Source organism: Entelurus aequoreus, linkage group LG05, assembly GCF_033978785.1.
Source record: "Entelurus aequoreus isolate RoL-2023_Sb linkage group LG05, RoL_Eaeq_v1.1, whole genome shotgun sequence".
Lineage (NCBI taxonomy): Eukaryota > Metazoa > Chordata > Actinopteri > Syngnathiformes > Syngnathidae > Entelurus > Entelurus aequoreus.
The window spans coordinates 44,899,902-44,914,196 of NC_084735.1; the positions used below are offsets into that span (position 1 = coordinate 44,899,902).

At 39.1% G+C, this 14,295-nt stretch overlaps 1 protein-coding gene across 4 annotated transcripts in view; it reads right to left on the reverse strand.

The window, feature by feature from the left end:
* Positions 1-14,295, reverse strand: part of zswim7 (zinc finger, SWIM-type containing 7) — a 65,345-nt gene that overhangs the window by 13,074 nt on the left and 37,976 nt on the right. For 3 of the 4 annotated variants that reach the window (XM_062048210.1, XM_062048212.1, XM_062048214.1), the window contains exon 5: positions 2,026-2,192. In XM_062048210.1, coding sequence (XP_061904194.1) covers positions 2,082-2,192 — 111 coding nt within the window. In that variant the 3' untranslated portion in view covers positions 2,026-2,081. Of the gene's footprint in view, positions 1-1,623; positions 1,956-2,025; positions 2,193-14,295 lie in introns of those variants that run through there. The other variant, XM_062048211.1, reaches the window with a different exon arrangement.

The window sequence follows — 14,295 nt, forward strand, 5'->3', positions numbered from 1 at the left end:
TAAAACATCACTTACTGTACAATGTCTGCTGTCATTAGGATGCCAACTGCTAGGATGTTCATATATTCCCATTAAGATGAAGAATGACTCATAATCCTCACGAAGAAAAGAGGGGTGGAACCAAGCATCTTTTTGTGTCGTTCTTGCCATTCCGGGTCTAAATTGGCTGTCAAAGTGTACCAACTTGATGGAATACGTCCTTGTTCTTCTTCTTTTCAGGTAAGATGCATGATTTATGATCTACAATAAAGTTTGACGAGCAGGAAAGCGAGAAAACAGGTTACCACTCAATGATGTCAACATTGGAAGACAAGCTTGTGATCACGACGCCGCTATAAATAGATTGTCTGCGTTCGCACTTATAATAATATCACTAATACTTGGTTAATATTCAAGGCATGAAATGTAAATGAGGTATTATTGGCCCTTTTTGGATGTCTTTTTATTGGGTTTTATGGGCGGAATAGATTACCTCACATTGGCTCTGCTGTAAGCGGACTTTTATTAACGAGTTACAATGTAATAAAAAAAAACAAAAAACATCCGTCGTCATGTCTTTCATAATGATTGTGAACGATGGGCAAAATTCCCAAAAAGTGCAGTTCCCCTTTAAAAGCTGAGGATGATGATACCATTGTTGTCTTGATGTGCTTCCTTTGGCCACATGCAACACTTTTCTGACAGCTAAATAAGAAGCAAAATGCACTAAACGTGTACATCATGTGCTCTAATTGGACCACGTGCCCATTGCAGCTAGGAGGTTTTTGTCACCTTCACCTGATGACACAAGCGATATAGTTTGGACGACACATAAAAATAAGTAGTTCTACAGATAGTTGATGCATCTCTGATTTGCTGCGTACGCAAAACAGTTTGTTTTTTTAATCATCAGATGTAAAAAAGCAGGTTGGAAAGGAGTGTCAAAAATTGGCACGTATATTTCTGAAAACTTGCCAAGGGGAGTTTAACAGTTATTGGTTCTTTTTAACATGACACTACATGTTATGTTTACAGCAGTAATATCAAAACAATATGCTCAATATGACCCTGATGTGGAACAGAGAATTCTGAGAAATTCTTTACTCTTGTAATGTATTTTTAGTTTCGCCATAACTGATTAATGGCATTTTGTTACAGGCTCTTCCATGAATTTGTAGTGCAAGATGTTTTTTGTCATGACCAAATAATTCTCATTTATTTCTGTTTGTTCCCATGGTAAGTTTCCAAATGTATAAAACTGTGGGGTCTGACAACAAACAGCAATCAACTTAATTAGATTAAAAATATATAGTTTTTAGTGACTCAAACACTGAATGTGTTCCTGAATTGGGGTGTGGTCTTTTTGAAGATGGGGCAACGTCGACTACATCATAGGAGCTAGACTGGTGTTTATACTAAAAAGGTTAGGCAAAGTACAGGAAACACATTTAAGGCTCTCGCACTCGTGGTTTTATGTCTTTTCCTGTGCCTCATTAGTGGTGGTTAAACTCTTGAACTGTGGCGTTGTGTGTATGCACCCCTTTGTGTCCCACTTGACTCATATCAAGGGCTAAAAACAGGAGTGGGCTAACATTCCCACAGAGACATCAATACTGTAACTGCACTGTAAAGTTGTGTTGTTGTCTTAGTTGACTGATGTGTAAATAAAATAGAAGTACTGTAGTTGTCACGCTTTTTACAAGCTATTTTTAGAAGTGCCATATCTCCTGCATGTCTGCACAAAGGGGTGAAATCTCTATGTATGGTCAACTGTTTTGTGAATAAAAGCCACGTTTACATTATCACAGAACACATTTTATTCATAAAGTCATAGAAAGATGTTGATTTACAGATAACACGTGTACTACTAGCGTGGGGCCTCTGTTTCCCCATGGCGAAGCTAAAAATAAAACGGTGCAACCTCAGTGACCAGATGAAGAACTCTTTGAGAGACAAAGTAAAGCAACATCTGGTGTCTTAAAGAGAGGAATAAAGAAAATGAGCTGTGTGTGTGTGTGTGTTTGCTCCTGTCATCTCCACACTGACCTGCAGCATCCAGTGTCCACATCCTCCCTGCTGGGTCACAGAGGAATATGTGTGCGTCACGGTGGTGAAGTCCCACTGAGCAGCACCGTCATCTGCTGATCAGGCACGCTTTGCATGTGAGTCACACCCATGGCCTCACACAGATACACAGCCAGGAGGTGCTTGCACTGCAACAAGACGGACACAAATACAATCAGAAACTAAATTGACGCTGTGACGCCATCAGCGTGCGGGTCATGTTGTTATATGCACACAAAGCTAATAGTACCATATGGGGAAGTTGGTAGAGTGGCTGTGCCAGCAATCAGAGTGTTGCTGGTTACTGGGGTTCAATTCCCACCTTCTACCTTCCTAGTCACGTCCGTTGTGTCCTTGGGCAAGACACTTCACCCTTTGCCTCTGATGGCTGCTGGTTAGCGCCTTGCATGGCAGCTCCCGCCATCAGTGTGTGAATGTGTGTGTGAATGGGTAAATGTGGAAATACTGTCAAAGCGCTTTGAGTACCTTGAAGGTAGAAAAGCGCTATACAAGTATAACCCATTTATCATTTATCATTTATATGAACTACTGGGATGCTTTGCTAAATTCAGACACCTTTGCTGTGCTAATTAAGTGATTAAATATGACAGGATTTATAAAACGTGGTCGGTGTTCTGGCATATCAAGGATGTCACAGTTACAGAGGAGCTCAGATGATAACAGTGGATCCAATGATGCAAAGAATGGCAAACAATGCCAATAAAACTATACTTCCAACTAGAGATGTCCGATAATATCGGCCGATAAATGCTTTAAAATTATCGGTATCGTTTTTTTATCTTTTATTATTTTTATTTTTTTATTAAATCAACATAAAAAACACAAGACACACTTACAATTAGTACACCAACCCAAAAAACCTCCCTCCCCCATTTACACTCATTCACACTCATTCACACAAAAGGGTTGTTTCTTTCTGTTATTAATATTCTGGTTCCTACATTATATATCAATATATATCAATACAGTCTGCAAGGGATACAGTCCGTAAGCACACATGATTGTGCGTGCTGCTGGTCCACTAATAGTACTAACCTTTAACAGTTAATTTTACTCATTTTCATTAATTACTAGTTTCTATGTAACTGTTTTTATATTGTTTTACTTTCTTTTTTATTCAAGAAAATGTTTTTAATGCATTAATCTTATTTAATAATTTTTTTAAAAAAGGACCTTATCTTCACCATACCTGGTTGTCCAAATTAGGCCTAATAATGTGTTAATTCCACGACTGTATATATCGGTATTGGTTGATATCAGTATCGGTTGATATCGGTATCAGTAATTAAGAGTTGGACAATATCGGAATATCGGCAAAAAGCCATTATCGGACATCCCTACTTCCAACTCTTTCATGTGGAACAACTCAAAGTACCACTTCAGTAGGGCTGTAACAATAAAATAAAATAAACAACAAAGAATTGCTATTGTCAACAAGTCGCTTCATAAAGATTTAATTAATAGACCACCAGGAATGTTCATGTTTACCCTTTTTTTCCTTCAGGTGAAAAATTGCAATCCAAGTAATGGTTCTGGATAAAAAATACTTTTTAAATGTCACGTTTACAAGACATCTTGCACTTTAAGTCTGTCAATTTATTTTTCACTGTGGTTATATACTTTGTGGGATAAAGTAAAACTATATGTTGCTCAGTAAGTTATGTTTCTTTTGTTACTATTGACTTGATATTAGTTTTATAATAGGCTTTAAATTTTTTTTATTATAATTAAGTGGCGGACTTGTCGTAAACTCAAACGCGTACAGCAGATCATAGGCAATAATCAATTGACCAGTTGACTAATTTTTTAAAAAATCGGCGCTGACTTGTCGACTATTTAAAGGCCTACTGAAATGAATTTTTTTTATTCAAACGGTGATAGCAGATCCATTCTGTGTCATACTTGATCATTTCGTGATATTGCCATTATTTTGCTGAAAGGATTTAGTAGAGAACATCGACGATAAAGTTCGCAACTTTTGGTCGCTGATAAAAAAAGCCTTGCCTGTACCGGAAGTAGCGTGACGTCGCAGGTTGAAAGGCTCCTCACATTTCCCCATTGTTTTCAATGATGGCCGCCAGCAGCGAGAGCGATTCGGACCGAGAAAGCGACGATTACCCCATTAATTTGAGCGAGGATGAAAGATTCGTGGATGAGGAAAGTGAGACTGAAGGATTAGAGTGCAGTGCAGGATGCCAGGATGTATCTTTTTTCGCTCTGACCGTAACTTAGGTGCAAGGGCTCATTGGATTCCACACTCTCTCCTTTTTCTATTGTGGATCACGGATTTGTATTTTCAACCACCTCGGATACTATATCCTCTTGAAAATGAGAGTCGAGAACGCGAAATGGACATTCACAGTGACTTTTATCTCCACAACAATACATCGGCGAAGCACTTTAGCTACGGAGCTAACGTGATAGCATCGTGCTTAAATGCAGATAGAAACAAAAGAAATAAACCCCTGACTGGAAGGATAGACAGAAGATCAACAATACTACCAAACTCTAGACCTGTAACCACACGGTTAATGCTGTACCGCCTGGTGAAGCCTAGCAATGCTGTTGCTAACGACGCCATTGAAGCTAACTTAGCTACGGGACCTCGACAGAGCTATGCTAAAAACATTAGCTCTCCACCTACGCCAGTTCTCATCTGCTCATCAACACCCGTGCTCACCTGCCTTCCAGCGATCGACGGCGCGACGAAGGACTTCACCCGATCATCGATGCGGTCGGCGGCCCGGAGACGGAGGAAGTCAAGGTGAGGACAGCGGCGCAGCGGCGGGTGTTGTAGCTTTCGACGACACCCCGGCCGCCATCAGAGTCGGCAAGAAACATATATTTCCCCAAAGTTACGTACGTGACATGCACATAGCGACACGCACGTACGGGCAAACGATCAAATGTTTGGAAGCCAAAGCTGTAGTCACTGTAGCGCGTCTGCTATCCAATTTAAAGTCCTCCTGGTTGTGTTGCTGCAGTCGGCCGCTAATACACCGATCCCACCTACAGCTTTCTTCTTTGCAGTCTTCATTGTTAATTGAACAAATTGCAAAAGATTCACCAACACAGATGTCCAGAATACTGTGGAATTTTGAGATGAAAACAGAGCTGTTTGTATTGGGATACAAAGGTGTCCGAATACTTCCGCTTCAACCATTGACGTCACGCGCAAACGTCATCATCCATAGACGTTTTCAGCCGGAAGTTTCCCGGGAAATTTAAAATTGCACTTTTTAAGTTAACCCGGCCGTATTGGCATGTGTTGCAATGTTAAGATTTCATCATTGATATATAAACTATCAGACAGTGTGGTCGGTAGTAGTGGGTTTCAGTAGGCCTTTAAATAATGGTTAGTTGCAGCCCTACTGTACAGCAAACCATAACACAATGATTATCAGCACATAACACCTGTCACTAGTATTAAAGATGAGCACTTTCTTCAAATAATAGAAACACTGCTTTGAAAGCTGACTGTTACAAAGAAAAATAAGATACACAATCTGATAGAAAAACTTTACGAAGCAATTTTTTTTAAATGCCTGAAAAATATTTATTGACATTGACATGTGGACCAAAAATGATTACTGGTAACTGCATCATTCTTGACAATAATCTAATACAGTACTCCTTTTGTGGCAAACAAATGTTTTGCAGGTTGCCTAAAGGTGTTTCAAGGAAACTTTAAACATCCTTAAACATCTTTTCTAATTAATATTTTAGTCATTTTAGCTGAGTAAAATGTAAAATGTGGTCGACTATTCTCAAGTGTCACATCTAACACAATCTTTCTTATTATACTGTATCTGAGGACGAGTTGCTGTCATGTGCAGTATTTAGTAACATCATTTTTTATCATTATTCGTTATATCATATTCATTTTGTATACAAAGATAATTCTTTAATGAGAACTAAATGTGTCACGCTGTCTTTCTAATGCGATAAAAGTGTGTTTAGTTGTCATTTTTGTTGTGTGAAAGTGCTGAGCTGTCAAAGAATGACATTAACTTGTCATCTAAGTAGTATGATCAGAAGTGCAAAACTGTCAGAGCAGGTGTGAACACACTCTTACAACATTCTTCTGTGAACTCAAATAGGACAGTGAGAGCACTCCCAGGGTATTTTTACTAGGACTGTAGGCGTCTAAAGATGTCCTAAAGCAGGGGTGTCAAACTCGTTTTCATCGCCACATCGCAATTATGGCTGCCCTCAGAGGGCCGTTTGCAAAAGTGAATACACATTAATATATAAATGTAAATTTGTCTTCTTGTATAATTTGCATATGCAACTGTTCTTTAAATTACTTTTTTTTTTTTAACTCACAGAGTGATGGATAACTTGCTTTAAAATCGTAAGTCAAGGTGACGAGCAGATTTTTACAATAAGTATTTATTTTTGATTACCAAAAAAAAATGCTTGGAACATCTGGTTGCATAATCAGACAATATTAGAGTATTATTAAAGTATCCATGCATTTTTCTGTCAATATTGAAAGAACAACTACATTTAACCAAAAAGTGCTTTTTTTATTTCCAGCCTTTCGCAGGCCACATAAATTGACATGACGGGGCACATTTAATGATGTGGCAGGCCAGATCTGGCCCCCGGGCCGTGAATTTGTCACTTCTGCCCTAACGTGTGACTTCCTTGTGGTTGATGATCATCCTTACTGTTTTCATTTCATTTAAACTGAGCTAAACTGTAAACACTAACGACAACAAAACTAGATCTGTAAGTACAGCTTTTAAATCATGTCTTCTCTATTTTTAACTAACATAGCTGTCAAAATCCCACCCCTCTTGACCTTCAATTCAGTGCATTTTCTCTAACTTGATGTATGCATATTATAGTTGAAAACCCCTAAACTAGTTGTAACTAGTACTAGTTAGGGTTGCGCGATATAGACGATATACGGTATAAATGATATCAATTTGGCCAACAATAAAGCTTTTAATATTCTTGGCCAAATTTGACAATGACAAGCTAGTAGTTAGTAGCTAATGTCCCTCCACAGTGCAAATCCATTTCTAAGTCAGTAATCCTCACCTCCATGATGGCAAATCAACTATTATTCTTACAAATAGCAAACATGCTTTACACTACACAACGTTGGAGGATATGCTAACTCAGCGTTTCTCAAAGTGTGGGGCGCGCCCCACTGGTGGGGAATAGAGACATGACAGGTGGGGCGCGAGGAACGGGAGGAAATTTCACTTTGATTATTTTTTTTTTTTTATTATTATATTCTTTGATTTTTTTTTTACTATGCTTTCATTTTCTATACACACTGTAAATCACTTTGTGATTCTGTCTGTGAAATCCGCTATATAGATAAATGTAAATTACTTATTTTTCCTGTAGGCTTTACATTTCTAGGTAGGAGCGAAAGTTTACTGACATAGCAACAGTAACTAATGGGGGCGGGGCTAAGCGGAAGCTTTGTGAATGGCGAGTCACTGTGCGAGGATTTGCTGTTTTGCAAATACATAAAAAATAGAGCCACTGCTGATGAGCTGTTCAAGATAATGGACAGTTTCCTCAAAGAACACGACCTTAAATGGAAAAACTGTGGGCTTTTGCTCTGATGGCGCGCATGGCAAAGTCAAGAAACGGGCTGCAGGCTCTAATAAAGAGGGTTGCGCCAAATGCGCATTGGACACAATGTGTCATTCACCGGGAAACACTCGCGTCAAGGCAGCTCAGCCCCGAATTCAATGAGGTTTTAACAGTGGCAGTGTCAAGTCTGCAACCCCGATTTGAAAAGCTGTGCAGTGCAAAACAGGCTCATTGCAGCCACTAATGCTGGAGTACTGTAAAACTCATGTTCACTTGCCCTGTCCTCCTTTTTTTGGCAAAGATTGCAAAGTGGCACTTTTATTTTCATTTATTATTGAACTTGATGCAAGTTATTTGATTTATTATTGAACTTGATGCAAGTTATAACACTTTTATTTGATTTATTATTGAACTTAATGCAAGTTATAACACTTTTTTTGATGTATTATTGAACTTGATGCAAGTTATAACACTTTTGTTTTATTTATTATTGAACTTGATGCAAGTTATAACAATTTTGTTTTATTTATTATTGAACTTGATGCAAGTTATTTGATTTATTATTGAACTTGATGCAAGTTATAACACTTTTAAATTAAATGATAATAAATGATAAATGGGTTATACTTGTAACCAGCAGCCATCAGAGGCAAAGGGTGAAGTGTCTTGCCCAAGGACACAACGGACGTGACTAGGAAGGTAGAAGGTGGGAATTGAACCCCAGTAACCAGCAACACTCCGATTGCTGGCACAGCCACTCTACCAACTTCGCCACGCCGTCACTTTTATTTGATTTATTATTGAACTTGATGCAAGTTATAACACTTTTTTTGATTTATTATTGAACTTGATGCAAGTTATAATACTTTTTTTATTTATTATTGAACTTGATGCAAGTTATAACACTTTTGTTTTATTTATTATTGAATTGATGCAAGTTATTTTATTTGATATTGAACTTGATGCAAGTTATACCACAGCTGCACAGTTATTTTATTTATTATTGAACTTGATTTTATTTTATGTTATTGAGTTTGAATGTATAAAACTTGATGTTACTTGATGTTCGATAAATTTTAAAATGTTAAGCTTGGCATTAGCGTTCTGTTGGGGCGATGGGGGCAGGTGGGGCTTGAAAACTCCCCCTTGTCCAAAGTGGGGGATGACAAAAAAAGTTTGAGAACCACTGTGCTAACTGCAAGCTAGAGCTCTTGAGTGAAAACAAAGGTGGGCAAATTGATACAAATATCAACCGTAACGATACCAAGTATAGTATCGGTATATGGTCGATACTACAGTGGTTAGAATGATATTTTCCATATTGTTCACAAAGTCAGCAAATACTGTAAGTCCCTGGACACAGGACGACTTAAAGGTAAAGGATTTTAATCAGAGCCAATACTAGGAAATAATTTTATTATTTTCTTAATATTTTTACACAGCCATCCTGTATTCCTTTATGAATATAATTGTGATCAAAAATGTGATTTTCAGTTTGCATATTTAGGCATGTTGTACTATATAATTCAAACATTATTACAGTGGAACCTGTATTTACGAACCCCTCATTGTACAAACTTTTTGATATATGCTTTGTTGTACAAACCTTGTATCAGTGAATTAATTTCATTCATCCATTGTGTGCCTTGTGCTGCCATTTTGTGCCCACATCTATTGTGGGCTGGCTGATCAATCTTTGGTGCTCATTGTCAGCTCAGTAGTGTCGTCGTTAGCTACTGTGCTCAATACTACTTTATGTGCTTTTTAAGTGCTTGTTGTTTTAAAAAAAAAAAATCGTTTTTCTAGTTTGGCTAGCTCAATATGAGTCCCCAAAAGCAATGGACAAGCAATGTGTGCTGTGAAAAATTCAAAGAATAAAACCAAAATCTACAGCAATGTACGACACTCTTCCCCCTTCGCCTCGCTTCATCTGCTCGTCAAAAAGATTCACAGACAAAGTAAAGTGGATTTTATCTTTTTAAATTCTAAATAATAGCAGGGACCTGGCTGTTCAAGTTAAAGTGTTTTGTCATTTCAAACAGCGAGTGCACCAAAGGGCTAGTGACAGTGTGTGCGTGTCAGCAGGGCGGCTGGCTATAAGGACATTCAGCTAGTTGTTTTGACTTTGTTATTAAAGACATAGTTGATCTATCACTCACTTGTTATGTTTGTTTGATATACATTACTATATAGTGCGTTATACTGTATTGTGTTCAAAGTGTACAAACTTTTACTAAATTAGGGACTCTTGTTGAGGCTGGAACCCAATATTTATGTTTACATTGTTTCTTATGGAACAATTTGCTTCAATATAAACACTTTTCCTTTAATGCACCCTATTCAAGAACCAATTAAGTTTGTAAATCGACACAATATGTAAACTATTCCTGTTCCTGTTTTGTTAGGATTTGAGGACTGGGTCAGGGATGATGAAGTCTTGGTAGAGTCAGCAGAGGCTCTAAAAATAACAACATGGCTGCACTGCAGCAGTCTGAGACTCTTGAACTTAGCTTGTATTACTGTTAATGGACTTAAGTAATTAACATACAGGATCTATTTAAGCAATGTGCATTTACTGCTGTGTAGCAGAGAATATACGAGAGGACAGATTTGGGTGCCATACTATTTGTTTACCGCTGTATTATTGTTACTCTATTTACTCTATTATATATCTATTATATATATTCTATTTTTCATCTGATTCAATGATTTTTCTTGCCATCTTTTTTTGACAAGTTATATATTTCAAATGGTTTTTATTGAGGTTTCAGAATACTATAGGAAGGGAAACCAAAACAAGACAGTTGAAACTGACAGAGGAATTATGCACAGTTGCATGGACGCCCACATGGAACCCATCTCCAGTGTGCGCCATATATAATTCATATACATACACACTTTATAGACAGCTTTTTTTTTGCTTCCATTTGTTACATTTTTGATAGTCAAGCCACGTACAAAAAATAATTAAAAATAACCAAACAAATGGGGAAAAAAACAAAAGAAGGAAGAGAAGAGAAAGACGGGGAAAGGGTGGGTTGAGATGTGGAGAGCTACTGATCTAAGGTGGTTGCATTGTAAAATATTGGTCACTTATAAAATATTCTAAAAAGTCACACCAATTTCTTTTTAACCTTTTTGCAGAGCCCTGAATTTGTATCTTTTTTTTTTTCTAGCTTAAGAAACGCCATAGTGAATGGGATTGAGGTGTGGTGGATTTCCAGCCAAAAAGGATAAGTCGGCGAGCGAATAATGTTGAGAACGCTATGAAGTCTGAATGGTGTTTTGATCGTCCGCTGTTGCTAGGGGTAAACCCAAATATTGAGATAACTGGATCTGGCTCCATTCTTTTTTCTTTTTTTTTTACAAATATATGAGAATGTATTGAAAATCCCTGAGCAGAATGTGTGTAGTTTAAGCATGCCCAAAACATGTGTCCCAGAGTGGCAGGGGCCTGGTGGCATCTGATGCAGTTTGGATCTAAAACGGGTATAACTGAGCTAGTCTGACTCCGCAAAGGTGCAGGCGATTCAGTACCTAAAAATAAACCAATCCGTGCCTAACACAAATTGAGGATGTATGTACTCTTTTAATAGCTCTCTACCAGGTTTCCTCTTATTTTGACGCATTAAACCCACTTTCCAAATCATGGATGATACATACTCATACATAACGATGTATGTAAAGGTGTGTCATTCAAATTGATAAAGACCCATTCCTATGCTTGCCCGCCACCATTAAAAAGGGAAAGAAGGTTGTAACGCCATGTAAAACACAGGTCTCAAACTCAAGGCCCGGTGTACAGATCTGGCGTGCCACATCATTTCAAGAGGCCCATGAACAGCTGGAAATAATGTGCGTCAATAAAGCAATTCATCTTTGTTGCTAAATGTATTTTTTCTTTCAATTTTCCATCCATCCATCTTCTTCCACTAATACGAAGTCGGGTCGCAGGGGCAGCAGCCTAAACGGAGATGCCCAGACTTCCCTCTCCCCAGCTACTTCATCCAGCTCTTCCCGGGGGATCCTGAGGCGTTACCAGACCAGCTGGGAGACATAGTCTCCCCAAAGTGTCCTGGGTCTTCCCCGTAGTGTCTTACCAGTCGGATGTGCCCTAAACACCTCCCGAGGGAGGCGTTTGGGGGGCATTCTGACCAGATGTCTAAACCACCTCATCTGGCTCCTCTCAATGTGGAGGAGCAGCGGTTTTACTTTGAGCTCCCCCCGGATGAAAGAGCTTCTCATCCTCTCTAAGGGAGAGCCCCCCACCCGACAGAGAAAACTCATTTCGGCTACTTGTACCTGTGATCTTTTCCTTTCGGTCTTAACCCAAAGCTCATGACCATAGGTGAGGATGGGGACGTAGATCGACCGGTAAATTGCGTGCTTTGCCTTCCGGCTTAGCTCCTTTTTCACCACAACTGACCGATACAGGGTCCGCATTACTGCAGACGCCGCACCGATCTGCCTGTCGAGCTCACGATCCACTTTTCCCTTACTCGTGAACAAGGCCCCAGGGTACTTGAACTCCTCCACTTAGGGCAGGATCTCCTCCCCAAACCGGACATGGCACACTGCCCTTTTCCGGGCGGGAACCATGGACTCGGACTTGGAAGTGATGATTCTCATCCCTAAATTAGGGCTGTCCTGATACAACTTTTTCACTTTTGAAACGATACCAATATTGGAGCCCTGAGCATGGACAGATATCGAAATTGTTCTAATACGATATCAGCAAAAAATACATCCTTTAATTATTTTGTAGAGTAGAATGTTAGAAAAGGTTTGATGAAGTAAAATTCTTCAAACAGAAAACAATTGCAGATCTGAAAAACACTTACCTATTTTTTTTATTCACCGTCAGGAACGGACTTATGCTGTCTTGAAATTAAAGTGGAGTGTTGTTTTTTTACAACACATAACGGCCACAATAATTAATTAAATTAGGCTCATGACGTAAAAAGTTGAATGACGCAGACACATTTGTTATTGGAAACTTTCTAATGTGGTTTTTGCCTTGGACACTTTGCATCTGCAAGTAATATGGCACTTGTTTATATTGACAAATGTAGGATTTAGGCTGCCATATTGTTCAATGAAGGACACTTATTACGTATGCTAGCTTGTGAGCTAGTGTGTGCTTAGCTGTTGTGTAGTTGCTAGCTCCTAGTAGCCTAAAGCCTACCATGTTTGCCATTTGTAGATGACTTCACTAAAATACAAAAAAACAAACCTTGTGTGCCTATTGGAGGACATTTAGATGTTAAAGGCCTACTGAAATGATTTTTTTTTATTTAAATGGTGATAGCAGATCCATTCTATGTGTCATACTTGATCATTTCGCGATATTGCCATATTTTTGCTGAAAGGATTTAGTAGAGAACATCGACGATAAAGTTCGCAACTTTTGGTCTCTGATAAAAAAAAGCCTTGCCCCTACCGGAAGTAGCGTGACGTCGCAGGTTGAAGGGCTGCTCACATTTCCCCAGTGTTTACACCAGCAGCGAGAGCGATTCGGACCGAGAAAGCGACGATTACCCCATTAATTTGAGCGAGGATGAAAGATTCGTGGATGAGGAACGTGAAAGTGAAGGACTAGCGTGCAGTGCAGGACGTATTTTTTTTCGCTCTGACCGTAACTTAGGTACAAGGGTTCATTGGATTCCACACTCTCTCTTTTTTCTATTGTGGATCACGGATTTGTATTTTAAACCACCTCGGATACTATATCCTTTTGAAAATGAGAGTCGAGAACGCAAAATGGACATTCACAGTGACTTTTATCTCCACGACAATACATCGGTGAAGCACTTTAGCTACTGAGCTAACGTGATAGCATCGGGCTTAACTGCATATAGAAACAAAACAAATACGCCCCTGACTGGAAGGATAGACAGAAGATCAACAATACTACCAAACTCTGGACATGTAACTACACGGTTAATGCTTTCCAGCTTGGCAAAGCTTAGCAATGCTGTTGCTAACGACGCCATTGAAGCTAACTTAGCTACGGAACCTCGACAGAGCTATGCTAAAAACATTAGCTCTCCACCTACACCAGCTCTCATCTGCTCATCACGACCCATGCTCACCTGCGTTCCAGCGATCGACGGTACGACGAAGGACTTCACCCGATCATCGATGCAGTCGGCGGCCGGGAGACGGAGAAAGTCAAGGTGAGGTCGTTCGGCTAGCGCGTCTGCTATCCTCAAAGTCCTCCTGGTTGTGTTGCTGTAGTCCGCCGCTAATACACCGATCCCACCTACAACTTTCTTCTTTGCAGTCTCCATTGTTCATTAAACAAATTGCAAAAGATTCACCAACACAGATGTCCAGAATACTGTGGAATTTTGAGATGAAAACAGAGCTTTTTGTATTGGATTAAATTGGCTCCAAATACTTCCGCTTCAACAGTTGACGTCACGCGCAAACGTCATCATATCGAAACGTTTTCAGCCGGAAGTTTGCCAGGAAATTTAAAATTGCACTTTATAAGTTAACCCGGCCGTATTGGCATGTGTTGCAATGTTAAGATTTCATCATTGATATATAAACTATCAGACGGCGTGGTCGGTAGTAGTGGGTTTCAGTAGGCCTTTAACTGACTATCCAGCTTGGCACAAGCAAACATTCTGCAGGTTTGCTTATATCAGAAATTTTACATAATTGTTT